General features: G+C 34.9%; 2 protein-coding genes across 8 annotated transcripts in view; both read left to right on the top strand.

The window, feature by feature from the left end:
- The window catches only part of LOC136031697 (uncharacterized), a 183,382-nt gene that overhangs the window by 45,281 nt on the left and 123,787 nt on the right, over positions 1–14,314 (top strand). For all 7 annotated transcript variants that reach the window (XM_065711387.1, XM_065711388.1, XM_065711386.1 and 4 more), the window contains one exon: positions 543–664. In XM_065711387.1, coding sequence (XP_065567459.1) covers positions 543–664 — 122 coding nt within the window. The remainder of the gene's footprint in view (positions 1–542; positions 665–14,314) is intronic.
- LOC136031701 (trichohyalin-like) lies at positions 3,883–9,277 on the top strand. Its single transcript, XM_065711396.1, has one exon. It carries the CDS (start codon positions 7,495–7,497, stop codon positions 9,178–9,180), a length of 1,686 nt encoding a protein of 561 aa, XP_065567468.1. The 5' UTR covers positions 3,883–7,494; the 3' UTR covers positions 9,181–9,277.

The following is a 14,314-nucleotide window of genomic DNA, read 5'->3' as shown; positions in this document are numbered from 1 at the left end:
TTGAGGTATTGTTAGAAGTAAGGTATGTCTTTGTGGAGTCTCTCGCTCCTTGTACAGAGGCACCAATTCACAAAAATATAGGGATTAAGGAAAGAATTTTTCTTCGTTTTGTTTCATTTAAATGAAGATGCGAAAATAAAAAATTTTTAGAAACAGGGGGGGGGGGGCTTGATGGAAGTTTGGTTGAAATTGCAGCGACACGCATCTTGAAGTCTGTATCTAGCCCATCAGATCTTTTTTTTATCCCTAAAACTCAAAGAACAATCGAAAAGCGTGTATTTTTCACAGCGCTGATGAATAGAAAGACGCAGTAATTACATTGCTCATGAAAAGTTTCCAGATTTCATCTAAAACAGACTAAAAGGATGGAAGAACGACATGTAGAAGTGCGTCGATCTTGATGAAGATTATGTTGGAAAACAGCCAGAAATAAATAAGATGTATATTCATATTATTCAGCTAAACTGGAGATAATAATAATTGCATTTAAATATTAGATGAATTTTCCATTAATTATCTTTCATTTTACTGTCCATTTTTAGACACCACCTCAAGATTTAAAATCTGTATTAGCCCTCAAGTTTAAAAGGGAGATGCTCGTTGCCCTTGCCAATGAAAACATCTATCCTGAAGACCCAATAAAGAAGAAAGAAGTAATTACTAAGTATGAACGTTTTGTTGTACCAGTAAGTAAGCCAAACTTTTTATTAGGTTAATTATTAATTTTTGCACTATTTGAGCTGTTTACCTGCTAAATTAAGTGACTGTTTTAAAAACAGTGCCACGTAGGCCACGAAGACCACATAGTATTGGTTTTAATCATAGTGTTTGTAGCTATTGTCTCTTTAGCCCAATATTTTAGTTCTGATGGATGATGAAAAACGTAAAATCGTCGATACAACATCGCCATACGAATTCTGGCCGAGATATCTGACTAATTAGGAGTCGAATTGCCAAATCTTCCTAAAAAAGTCTCTAATAAAAAAGTCTCTTTTGAACGTCTATTGATAAAGACTACTGATAGTACATTTTTTTATTACATTTTTTTTTTCAGATTAGGCAACTTTTAATGTTAGATAATCGTAGATATTTTTATCAAACTAGGCTACAGCCTTTAAAAGCTGCGTTGAAATATCATAAAGAACACCTGTTGTCGGTTTTAATTATTCATTTCGTATCAATCATCTTCCTTGCCTAAGAGTAGGTTATGACAGGCGATGCTAAACGCCTGGAAGGTCGAACGACACTGCTACGTGAACTCTGCTCGATATATCTGACTGATAAACAGCTACATTATTAGATCCTCCGAGATGCTTCTTCAACAGAAAAACTGACTTGAATATCTATCTAAGAAAGAGTACTGATGTTACGTTATTTTCTTTTATATTAGGTAACCGTTTATATTAAATAAATATAAATGTTTTGTTAAAATGGGTAACCACTTTAAAAAGTAGAGGTAAAATATGATAAAGAATACCTATTGTTGGTCTTGATTACACTGTTTGTATCAATTATCTTCTTAGCTTAAGAGTAATCTCTGACAGATGATACTAAACGTCAAAACGGACAAACGACGAATTCCAGCCGAAATATCTACCTGATTATGAGCTAGATTACTGTATTTTTCTAGAAAGTTCCTCGAATAATTTTTTTTTTAAAGAATTCTCGAAGGGGCTGGAAACATGCACAATTTTTCAAGCTAAATACCGTAGTGTTTAATTATTACGGGTGTATTTTATGTTAGCTATGGAACTAGAATTTTTGTGTAGGTTAGTGGACAATTTGAGTTTTTTTTTGTTTTTTTTTCGATACTCAAGTTTGGAAGATATCCTCAGTATGATGGAACATTTTCAATTTAAGATCTGTGGAAGTGCATGTTAACTCGCTTAAGATGGTATTTGATGACCCGACTAGAATTGTCCCAAGAGAGGGGAATTCCCCCCAACTGGTTTTCGAAAAAAAAATTTTTGGGGGCGAAAATTTTAATATTGCATGATCTAAAGCATTTATTTGATTCCCATTAGCTACCCAATTTATATGGATTCGGTAGTTTTATCGCACTAGTTCAGCCTAATTGAAAATTTGGTGATTTGACGTGTTGATTTGGTCCCCATTCGTCAATAAATTTGGTGATTTCGGTAGTTATATCGTAGTAGTTTCACTCATTTGCAAATTTGGTAATTTGACAAGTTCATTTGGCTTCCATACGTTACCGATTTCCTTGGATTCGGCAGTTTTATCTCACTAGTTCCACTTATTTGTAAATTTGGTGATTGAAGGTGGTCATTTGGTTCCCTTTGGCTTCTATAGAACGAATTTGGTGAATTTGTTAATTCTAACACGCTAGTTCTGCTCATTTGCAAATTGGGTAATTTGACATGTTCATTACTGTCCACTGGGCTCCTATTGTAATTCATTAAACATTCGCAAATTTTGTTGTTGTATGCAGTTAAAAACAAATAAATATGGTTGTTCTACTTGTCCTGGTCCGTCACTAAATCTGTAAAAGTTTTTTCTTGGCTCCTATGTGATCTGTAACCCAACTTGTAGAATTCTTGCATTAGGCCCATCCTTTTATCAAATTGTATTGGTTTAGTACTTTCCCTTACAAAATTTGATCATTTCAGCTGGTTCACATTCATTATTTGACTATGTAGTTTGGTTATTAGTCAGGAATCTAACTGAAAAGATTAATGGAGAATGGCAGACGAATGGATAAAATGGCAGAGAATTCAAAATGCAATATTACGAAAAAAAAATCGAAAAAAGAAAAGTCTTTCATTTTGCACAAAAGCCAATGGAGCAATTGATTTTTCATGAAAGTCATTAGGCTATGGAACAAAAGACCTTTAAAGTATGTCTATTTTCCTCCATATTTTTTAAGAAGAAACGAAGAAGTCAATCATACTGAGCCTAAGATTATCCAGCCAGGAGTCCTCATTTCTTAGAGCCATTTGATTTTTGTAAGCATGCATGACCAGATATTTTGAGCCTTCTGCTGGAAATTCTCTGTTAACTTAGCACGGAAGTATAATTTTTTCCCAGAAATTCGAAAGAGGATTTGGTACTTGTCTGTTATTCACACTCAAGAATTACACTGTGCAGGATCTGACAGAAACCGGTTTCCCTCTCTGGGATCGGTCATGATTTCCTTATTTTGAGTGAGAAAAACTACGATGTATGTATATTTTTTATTAAATATTTAGTGTATGGAGGTGGTTAGGGGTTAGGTTAGATGTTTAATATAATGCGTTCTGCGCAGGCTGCTTTCCATGATTCTCTGTTGTAGTTTCCATAATTTTGTTTCTAAAGTATTATATTATCACCATGTTTTGGTATATTTCATTAGAATTAACCTGACTTCACTTATTGGGTGTGTTCGGTTTGACAGACTAGTACCGATGATTTCTTAATCGACTGACAAACAACTTGTCAGATCGAGCGCTTTTTGATTTAGTTTACATGAATTACAATTCGAAAGCAACTTTACTCCGACTTGATGGGAATGTTTACCGTTCTGTATGATATTGAAGATACTGTCGAACCTTAACGGAAATGGCTGAAAGTGTCATAATGTTTTTGTTTTATTTCCAATTTAAGCCAGTAACTTAAAAAAACGCTTAAAAAGTGCTCTTTCACTGCGTTAAAGTAGGGTGCTGTGGTATATCTAAGTTATTATACACAAAAATCCAAGTCTAATAATTGTTTATTTTGCATGTTTTATTTGAAAATGCAAGATTCCACAAATAAATAACTCCTTTACTCTCCATAGTCGAGGCAGCGGAAAGAGTAAAGGGTGTAATGGGCTCTATGTGTCATAAATTAAAAAAAAACTCCTTTTTTTTTTTTTTTTTTTTTTTTTTTTTTTTTTTTTTTTTTTTTTTTTAATAGAGAAAATTACAAAAACATCGTTGAAATTATTTTTAGCTTTTTGTCTTTATGTTTATTATTTTCTTATTTTTTTTTCTATTTCGCTATGGCTTTTGCTAACATCTCCCTTTTCTATAATCACGAAGAATCAAAGAGGATATTTCCAGAGCATCTACTGCACTCTTTATTCCCAAGATCATGACAATCATTTTATAAGAATCACATAGATCCGTTTCCATAGCAAAATGAAATACAATTTTTTCGATCAAGATTTTTTAGTAAAGAAAAAACCATTTCGCAAAAATCAATCTGAGTATTACTGAAAGATTAATAAGAGGCAACATAACAAATAATGTCAAAAATAAATGTTAAAGAATAAATGAAACCCAAAACGAGCAGAAATTAAATAAACAATCGTAGCAAAAACATACAACAAGTACTAATATAAAGGAACAAACTAAAAAAAAACAACCATTAAAGAATAAATGAAACCCAAAACGAACAGAAACTAAACATACCTTCATAGGAAACAAACATACAATAGGTACTAAGAAAAATGAATAAATAAGTCTCAAAACGAGTTGAACTTAAGTTGGATATGCACGTCAAACCCGATACACACAATAACCACCGCAAACAAGAGTTTGGGCCTTGCCTCCCCCTCTCACTGTTTAAGTCCAAAACCTGCAAAAGTGCAAATTTTGTTCTGGTCTTGAGAGGCCATGGGGGTAATCAGCCCTACTCATGTTAATTTTTGCTTGTTTTGAGTTTCACTTGGCTATTTATTGTAATTTCTGTTGGTTTTGAGTTTCGTTTATTTGTTGATAGTGATTTGTTGGAGTTTTACGCTTGGAAGCTTTTTGAATTTGTTTTTGCTCATTCTTGGCCTAATGGAGCTTTTTACTTTTCTTTGGAATTTTTGTTTGTGAAAAAAGTTTTCAAATTACTTTCTCTTCGTTTTTTATTGACATAGTCTTTTTCATGAAAAAAATTACATTTTATATCTTTTTAATTTTTTCCTGTAAGAATCCATAGTATGGGTTGCTATTTATATGTTGGAGAAACTTTTCAACAATTTTTAATCCTGGCACAAATAGCATTTTTTAATTTTAATCTTATAGATTCCGAAATTGACCTCAAAAATAAAACTTAATATCACTCTCAAAAGGTTCTATCTAAGCTTTTTGACAACCTGTATACACTTACACTCTTTTTATTTATTTAGATTGTAAGAGCAGAGGTAGTACAAGTAGTATCCCCAAAAGTTTCAACTTATTATCCCCAATCCTTCTTGATATATTGCTGAGGTGTCTTAATGGCAAACATAAATACAATGCCTTTTGATTTATTTTAAAGTAACATTTAGTTTTAAAGCATAATGAACCAATTCCATAATTGTGGGGGTCAGGGTCTTTATTGTGCAAAATGTTTGGGGAGGGGGGAGTAAGAGAATTTTCCGACTTGCTGGTCATTTTTACAGGCTGTTAATTTCGAAACTTAGAATAGTGTCCGTTTCAAATACAAAACATAAAATAACTACACGAATCGGTAAAACCGTTGCATTTACCAACCGAGATTCAGATTTTGGTACAAAATCGTGGTACCATATGTAAAATAACGGCAGTAGTCGTTAAAACTGCTCCGTTTACCGACCAAGTTCGAATTTTATGTAGATGACATGTCAGTGTTTTCCTGGTCTTTATTGAACCGAACAAAGAATTTTAGTGCCATCAGAAAAATCGACACGATTTTACCGACTACTCTTTCTTACCGAGTGACTAAAAACCTTGGCGGGGGCTTCTCACACCTCCCTCCATGCGTAACGGCCGTGGGGGGGGGGGTTGACATGCTTAATATCTGTAAAAAATAGTTTGCTGACCGTTCTTCTATGCTGAACAAAATGACTGCCTCAAAATTTTGACTGGATGCGGTTGGAAAATGAAGGGACTTGAGAAAAGGGCTGCTTGCCCTCCAATCTTTGGCTACTCTTAAAAACGGCACAAGAACTTTTAAGTTTGAGTTTAATTAGCTCCTTTGAAAGTTTCTATGATATTTTTAGCTATTATAGAACGGTGCTGCCTATGATATTGCTTATATGCCCTTTTGAAAACCTGCTTGCATACAGTCTTTTCCTTTAATTGTAACTTCTAAACGTTCCCTAAAAGTTTCATCTTAATACTTTTAGCGTCATTAGTTACATTGCCTTCTGGCTAGTTCAAAATTCGCACAACTTACCCTTAAACCTTAACTTATATATTTATATACTTCTTGAAGGTTTTATCTCAAGGCTCTTAGCCCTACAAGTAGTTGCAATAGAATTAGTTCTAGTAGTAGTAGTAAATGGAGAAGTAACACTAGTATTAGCAATAGTGACATATTGTCTTTTGGTGACATCATCATTCCCTTTAAGTATTCTCTGAAAGTTTCAACTTAATACCCAAATCAATTCTTGAGATGCGCTATTTTGACAATGAGCATTCACATAGTGTCTTAATTTAGTTTAAATTTCACCTTAACACTGTGACTTAAAAAGGGCACTAAAACTTCCAACTTACAATCAAATGAGCTCCAATTTTTATTAGATGTATTTGTGGAAAATAAAGCGTAGAGGGAGGGGGCAGGGGGTGGCTGCCCACGATCACTTTGACTCTTAAAAAGGGAACAAGAACATCTGATTTCCAGTCAAATAAACCCCCTCCAGGATTTATATGACCGATCTTTCCATAAAAATATTATATGTCCTCGGGGCATAGCTTATAACCCTTGTGCTGAGACCTCTGAGGGGTGGTGGTGATGTTATCCTCAAAGATATAATTTCCAGATCTTTCAACTACGGTGAACGAATTGGTCATCTCAGAATTTTGATTAGATGTGTTTTGGGAATTGATAAGAATGGGGAGGCTCGTTGCCCTGCAATCATTTTTGACTATTAAAAAAGGTTTTTTCAATGTCCAGTTAAATAAACCTTTTTTGAAGTTTCTACGACAAAAATAATGATCTCAAGATTTCTATCAGTTGTATTTTGGGAAAATATGTGCTGTCTGGGGGTATCCACTCTCCGATCCATTTGAATCTTTAAAAGGGTACTAGGACCTCTGATTACAATGGAGTGAAAATCAGCGAAATGAATGGAAAAAGATATATATAAAAAAAAACCTAAAGAAGTTGTAGGTTTTGTTTGTCGGTAAAATTGTCTTTGGGAACCATCATGTTGCAAATGTTTCAATTTGTACGGACGGTAAGCGTTGTCAAATTTAACATATGATTTTAATTATTTACTTTCACTTTTGTAACACTTAAAAAAAAGTGAAACTACCCTGAAACCTTCACAAACCTGAAGCAACAAGAGAACAATCTTAGGAAGTCACTGCCTTCCGGGTGTGAATTGACACAAGATGATGCAGGAGGGAAAAAAGATTGCTAACATTGATGCCCTCGATACTTTTATCTAATGCGATGACGTCATTTCAAATTAAGCAAGCATTACACGGGTGCAAAAAGTATGACGTCACTCCTCGTATAAGCATCATTGTAGTTCGACAAAAATGACGTCATACCTATTATATATACGAAGCGTCGCATGCAATAGGAATTAGTTAAGAAAAACATTTGAAAGCGAAAGATATGAAAACACTTGCAATCAGTATTCCAGTCTCATGTGTTGGCATAGCAGTGTGGTGGGCCATCAGAAAGTATAGTGAACCCAAAGAACAGGTACGAAACACAGTTGAGGAAAAAGAACAATCCTCGTTTCAACCACTAGAAGAAAAAACAGAGGCTGCAGAAAAGGATAAAAGATGCAAAGAGTCATTTGATAGGCTCACAGAGGAGCTAAGGAAATCAGTTGATGAAAAAGAGAAACTAGCAGTGCAACTACTGGAAGAGAAAAAAGAGGCTGCAGAAAAGGAGAAAAGATCCAAAGAGTCGTTTGATAGGCTCAAAGAAGAGCTAAGAAATGCTATTGAGGAAAAAGAACAATTCTCATTTCAAATTCTGGAAGAAAAAACAGAGGCTGCAGAAAAGGAGACAATATTCAAAGAGTCATTTGATAGGCTGACTGAAGAGCTAAGGAAATTAGTTGATGAAAAAGAGCAACTAGCAGTGCAGCTACTGGAAGAGAAAAAAGAGGCTGCAGAAAAAGAGAAAAGATCCAAAGAGTCGTTTGATAGGCTCAAAGAAGAGCTAAGGAAATCAGTTGATGAAAAAGAGCAACTAGAAGTGCAACTACTGGAAGAGAAAAAAGAGGCTGCAGAAAAAGAGAAAAGATCCAAAGAGTCGTTTGATAGGCTCAAAGAAGAGCTAAGAAATGCTATTGAGGAAAAAGAACAATTCTCATTTCAAATTCTGGAAGAAAAAACAGAGGCTGCAGAAAAGGAGAAAAGATTCAAAGAGTCATTTGATAGGCTCAAAGAAGAGCTAAGGAAATCAGTTGATGAAAAAGAGCAACTAGAAGTGCAACTACTGGAAGAGAAAAAAGAGGCTGTAGAAAAAAAGAAAAGATCCAAAGAGTCGTTTGATAGGCTCAAAGAAGAGCTAAGGAAATCAGTTGATGAAAAAGAGCAACTAGAAGTGCAACTACTGGAAGAGAAAAAAGAGTCTGCAGAAAAAGAGAAAAGATCCAAAGAGTCGTTTGATAGGCTCAAAGAAGAGCTAAAAAATGCTATTGAGGAAAAAGAACAATTCTCATTTCAAATTCTGGAAGAAAAAACAGAGGCTGCAGAAAAGGAGAAAAGATTCAAAGAGTCATTTGATAGGCTCACAGAAGAGCTGAGGAAAATAATTGATGACAAATTTCAATTATCATTTCAGCTACTGGAAGAGAAAAAAGAGGCTTCAGAAAGGGAGAAAAGATTTAAAGAGTCTTATGATAGGCTCAACGAAGAGCTAAGAAATTCTGCTAAACGCCACTCGGATTTAGTTTTTCAGCTTGAAAATAAAATTCAGGTTTTGAACGACAGAGTTGAGGAAATATCCCGTTTTAACAGGAGTAAGCCGTATTTTAATACAAGCAGAGCAAGTAGTCAGAGGAAAGATCTTGGAATAAAAATTGAGAAGGAGAAGCAGAAAATCCCAGCAAATAACGAGTTAAATACAGATAAGCATAGTTTGGAGCATACACCAACAAGAAGCGGCGATAACGAATATAAACAAAGAGGAAACATGTGCAACATGAGCAGAAATAGTTACAACTTTAACACGGGTAGAGGGGGAAATAGAAATAGAGGTGGAGGACATCGTCAACATGGAAAATTGGATGCCAATCTTCTTAGTAATTCTAGCATTTCTGAAGGAAAGCCTTGCTACCCTTAATCTTAAGGATCCAACTTCAAAAGGATCCCAAGAGTGCTTAGTTAATTTCCTAGTTTTTATATGAATAGATTTTACTTATTAAATGGGTCATACTTTATCCATCTTAAAGCCTTGGATTTTTTTTCTTGAGCAGGGTAAGTAGCGTCAATTAAGCTGTAATCTACACTTTCGTTCTGTCTATTCAATCTTGAAAAAAAAAAACTTTCCTCAACCTGGAATTTCAACAATAGTTAGCTCATTAAAGAGTTCGTGGTAACGAACTGCTGTAAAGGAGTGATGCGGCCCAATAGTAACCAAAACTCTAAAACACAGCATTTTGATATCAATAGGTATTTCAAATGAATCGGCTCATTATGTTGATTTCAAATAGATACAAACCTTTAGGTTTAGCGTTATTCATCAAAAGGTACGAGCCTGAAAATATTTGCCTAATTTTCGAAAAAGAGGGGCAACACCCCCTAAAAGTCAGGAAATCTTAATGAAAATCACATCATTAGATTCAGAGTATCCGAGAAGTCTATTATAGAAGTTTCAAGTTCATATCCGCATAGATGTTGAATTTTGTATATTTTTCCAGAAGAAAGATCACGGGTGCGTGTTTATTTATTATTAATTCACAAGCGTGATGGCACCGAACCAATAATCTTATAATATCAAAAAAAGGCCTCATTCTTTATGAGGCCTTTGAATATCAAATATCAAACGGCATAGTATTTCTTTTGTATATCTTAAAGCCTTGGATTTTTTTTTCCTTGAGCAGAATGAGTAGCGTCAATTATGCTATGGTCTACATTTTCGTTCAGTCTATTCACTCTTAAAAAAAGAACTTTCATCAACCAAAGATTTCAACAAAAGTTAGCTGACCAAACAGTTCGTGGTAACGAAGTGCAAGTAAGGAGCGATGTAGCTCAATAGTAACCAAAAATCTAAAAAAAAAAAACGGAATTTTTATATCAATAGGTATTTCAAACGAATTTGCTTATTATGTTAATTTCAAATATATACAAACCTTTAAGTTTAGCGTCAACCATTAAAAGTTGCGTTTAATTCAATATTTTTAATCTAATTTTGAATACCAAAAACCAATATATTCGACACCTTTATACTTCGTAACTGTAAAAAATTAAATTTTTTTCAAAGTGACAACTAGATAAATACAATCCCCCATGGAAAAAAATAATCGATAATAAAAAAGGAAAAAAGGTTTTTGTTCACAGGGAAAATACAAAAATTCCCAGCATTCCGTTCAGAAGAAATGTTTCTGATTATAGTGGCTTCATTCATCAGCTCATGGGTACTCTTCCTTTGCAAGCAAAGTTGACGGCGTATTTTTACCAAAATTGCTTCTTATTAGTTGTTTTCCTTGTGTTTTTTATAATTATACGAAATTTTTTGTGTACTAATAACTGCGCTAATTACTTATAAACAAATACGTATTTAGGATCACTATAATAAGCTGGTTCTTTACACTTTAGGGCTCTTACACTTTTGTTATTGACAAGGATCGTTATTTACTTACCATTTATTACAATGAAGAAATTGTTTTTTTTTTTTTTTTTTTACAATCAAATTACATAGAAAACGTGTTTGTGGAAAACTGGAAAGGGGTCACACGGTAACAAATCAAAACTTAAATTTTCCTTATTAATGGTCAAAATCTATTGGCAGGCAGCCAACAATGGGGCAACACACATATTTTCCGTTGTTTTCCCCTATTCTGCTCTTCTTCCTTTGGTTTCCTTATAATTACTTTATAGTCCCAAATTTCCAGGGTGGGGGCAAGGTCCCAGTGCCGCCCCCTCGCCGGTGCTCATGCCTTTTAGATGCATAATTTTAGATGTTGTTTGAAAAATTACATTCAGGTGCTTACTTTCCCAGAGGGAGGGGGTAACAAGGGGAGGGTCGCTAAAAAAAGGAGAGTCAGTCCAATGAGCCCCTCCGAAGTTCACACGATCACCGTTTCTATAAAAACTTTATATACCCCCGGGGCATAACTTACAAACCTTGTCCTGAGGGGTCTGAGGGCTTGTCATCCTTGAAGACATAATTTCCGGACCTTTCAATAATGTTGAACAAAATAGCTATTGCCCCAAAATCCGCGCAACGCCCAAAACGCTTCGGCATTTATCCCCCAGGACATAACTTGCAACCCTTGCCCTGAGGGCTGTGGGGGAGGGGGGTTGTCACTGTTATCCTTAAATACATAACTTTAGGACTTTTCAGATGCGTTGAACAAAATAGCTATTTCAAATTTTGAAAACGTTGAGGGGCTATCCCCTCCCTCAACGCCCACTCTTTACACTTCAGTTTTTTATTGTTTTAAAAAGTAAAACAATAGATGTGAGAATGAGTCAAACTTTAGCATAAAGAGTGGGGCGTTGACGGGGGATAGCCCCTTTCATATCGGGTATAACTTCTGTTCATTTAAGTTTTAATGTTGCTCCTTACTTTCAGTTAAAAAAAACTCGTTTTTTCCTTAATTTCTGAACGGTTTTGGATTAATGCAGGTTTTGATTTTGGCTCACCGTGCATGAGTAATTAAAACGAAATTTGCATATTAAGGGTACTTTTTTGGCTAAGTGGCTTTTTCAAAATTTTATTGGACGATTTTGAAAAAAAGAGGTGGGGGAGGGGGCCTAGATGCCCCCCCCCCAATTTTTTTGATTACTTAAAAAGGCCGCTAGAACTTTCAATTTATTTATGAACGTTTTTATTAGTGAAAAATATAGGTAACCTACGCATTAACTTACGTAACAAACTTCTATATTCGTATGTTTTATTACGTATATGAGGGGGCTCACCCCCTCGTCAATATCTCGCTCTTTACGCTAAAGTTTGAATTTTGTTCCAGTTCTTCAAAAATGACCCCAGAACCACAAAGATAAATAGCTCTTTTGAAATTACTAAAACACTTTAGCGTAAAGAGCAAGGTATTGAGAAGGGTAAAAAACCCCTCATATACGTAATAATTTTTCTTCGTTTTAAGTTTGAATGCCGCTCCTTACTTTCAGTTGAAAAAAAACTTTTTTTATATTTAATTTCTCATTGTTTTTTTTTTAATCATGCTGGAAAATCCAGTGCCCCCTTCATGGGAATTTCTCTTCCCTCATGAAAAGATCCTCCCATGTAACCCCCGACCCTGACCCCTCACCAGAAAAAATCTCCCTGAAAACGTATGTATACTTCCCAATAACCAATACTGTATTTAAACAATGAGCAAAGATCATAACTTGCAGCCCTTCCCTCGGGGACTGTGGGGGATATAGTCGTCCTAAAGGACATAGTCATTAGATTTTTCGACCATCTGAACAAAATGGCTATCTTAAAATTTTGATCCGGTGACTGGGAAAAGAATGATCGTGGGAGGGGGCCTAGTTTCCCTCCAATTTTTTGGTTACTTAATAAGGACATTATAACTTTTAATTCCCGTTCGAATGAGCCCTCTTGCAATATTCTAGGACCACTGGCTTGATAAGATCACCCCTGGAAAAAAAACAAATAACATGCATCCGTGATCTTTCTTCTGGCAAAAAATACAAAATTCCACATTTTTGCAGATAGGAGCTTGAAGCCCCTACTGTAGGGTTTTCTGATACGCTGAATCTGAGAGTGTGGTTTCATAAAGATTTTAAGACTTTTAAGGGATGTTTTCCTTTTTTTCAAAAACAAGTTAAACTTTATCATGCTTGTAACTTTTGATGGGTAAGATTAAACTTGCTGAAACTTATATATTTAAAATCAGCATAAACATTCTATTCCTTTGATGTATCTATTGGAATCAAAGTTCCCTTTTTTTTAGTTTCAGTTACTATTGAGCCGGGTCTTTCCTTACTTACAATTCGTTACCACTAACTGTTTGATTTTAACAGATACTTGTATCTTATGATCTAGAGTTTAATATGGCGTTTACTTTTCTTTGAAAAAGTTCCTTTTTGGAAAGTTTTTTTTAATTGATATAAAAAAATGACTTTTACTTAAGTCTATAACTATAGCAGGTTTTAGGATTCTGACTACAAAAGTCAACTCTGTATACGACGTTCTTCCTAGCTGATTTATCTACCATGGACTGGCTTCCCATAGTAGCATAATATTTGTTGGCATGAATATATACTGAGTCCGAGGTAATAGGCTTGAGACTATCTGTGCAGGATTTCGACTTCTTTTGATAGAAGAGCATCGCCAAGTTCTGAAAACCGTGTTGTGACCAAGATGGGCCCAGGATTGCAAAATATATATTTTCATAAAGGAGGTACCAGGGACTTCTTGCTGTCCGGTTCTAAGCCGGCTTAAGTGCTTCGGTGTAGATATGTGATCTCCGTCCTGTACTGACATTTTTACTGACGAATTCAGGCGATTTGAACTGTACTTATTAGGAGTTTCAGAAACTTATATCCCTGGGGTAGGAAGTATGAAATTAAGTGATATAGAATTTGTTTACTGAGGCAGGAAGGATGGGGTATATAGACAGGGAGTAGGGCTCATGATGAATAAGGGAGCTGCTAAGTCTAGCTTAGGCTGGGAAGGTATTAACAATAGAATACTAATTGCTCAATTTATGAATAAAAAGATCGGGGTATCAGTTTTAGTAGTGTATGCCCCTGCGGAATCGACTGATGGAGATACCAGTGACTCAGATAAATGTTACTTGCAGTTACAGGAGCAAAAAGACAGGGTCGTTGGTAGAAATTTGCTGTTTTTAAAAGGAGATTTAAACGCTCAAGTTGGTAGAAATAGAGATAGATGGTATTCTAGCCAAGGTGAATTTGTACCTATAGAGGAATACAAATAGGAAACATTTCTTGTTTCCTCTCTGGGAATTCAAGGTGAATTCTTGTTTCCTCTCTGGGAATGGTCATGATTTCCTTATTTTGAGTGAGAAAAACTGTATACGACGTTCTTCCTAGCTGATTTATCTACCATGGACTGGCTTCCCATAGTAGCATAATATTTGTTGGCATGAATATATACTGAGTCCGAGGTAATAGGCTTGAGACTGTCTGTGTAGGATTTTTAAGACTTTTAAGGGATGTTTTCCTTTTTTTCAAAAACAAGTTAAACTTTATCATGCTTGTAACTTATGATGGGTAAGATTGAACTTGATGAAACTTATACATTTAAAATCAGCATAAACCTT

This window comes from Artemia franciscana, chromosome 10 (genome assembly GCF_032884065.1).
Source record: "Artemia franciscana chromosome 10, ASM3288406v1, whole genome shotgun sequence".
Classification (NCBI taxonomy): Eukaryota; Metazoa; Arthropoda; class Branchiopoda; order Anostraca; family Artemiidae; genus Artemia; species Artemia franciscana.
The sequence above is the reverse complement of the archived record's forward strand: the minus strand, read 5'-3'. Positions and strand labels throughout refer to the sequence as shown.

Coding starts and splice junctions, on each gene's coding strand:
- LOC136031701 (XM_065711396.1), top strand. CDS start 7,495: ATGAAAACACTTGCAATCAGTATTCCAGTCTCATGTGTTGGCATAGCA.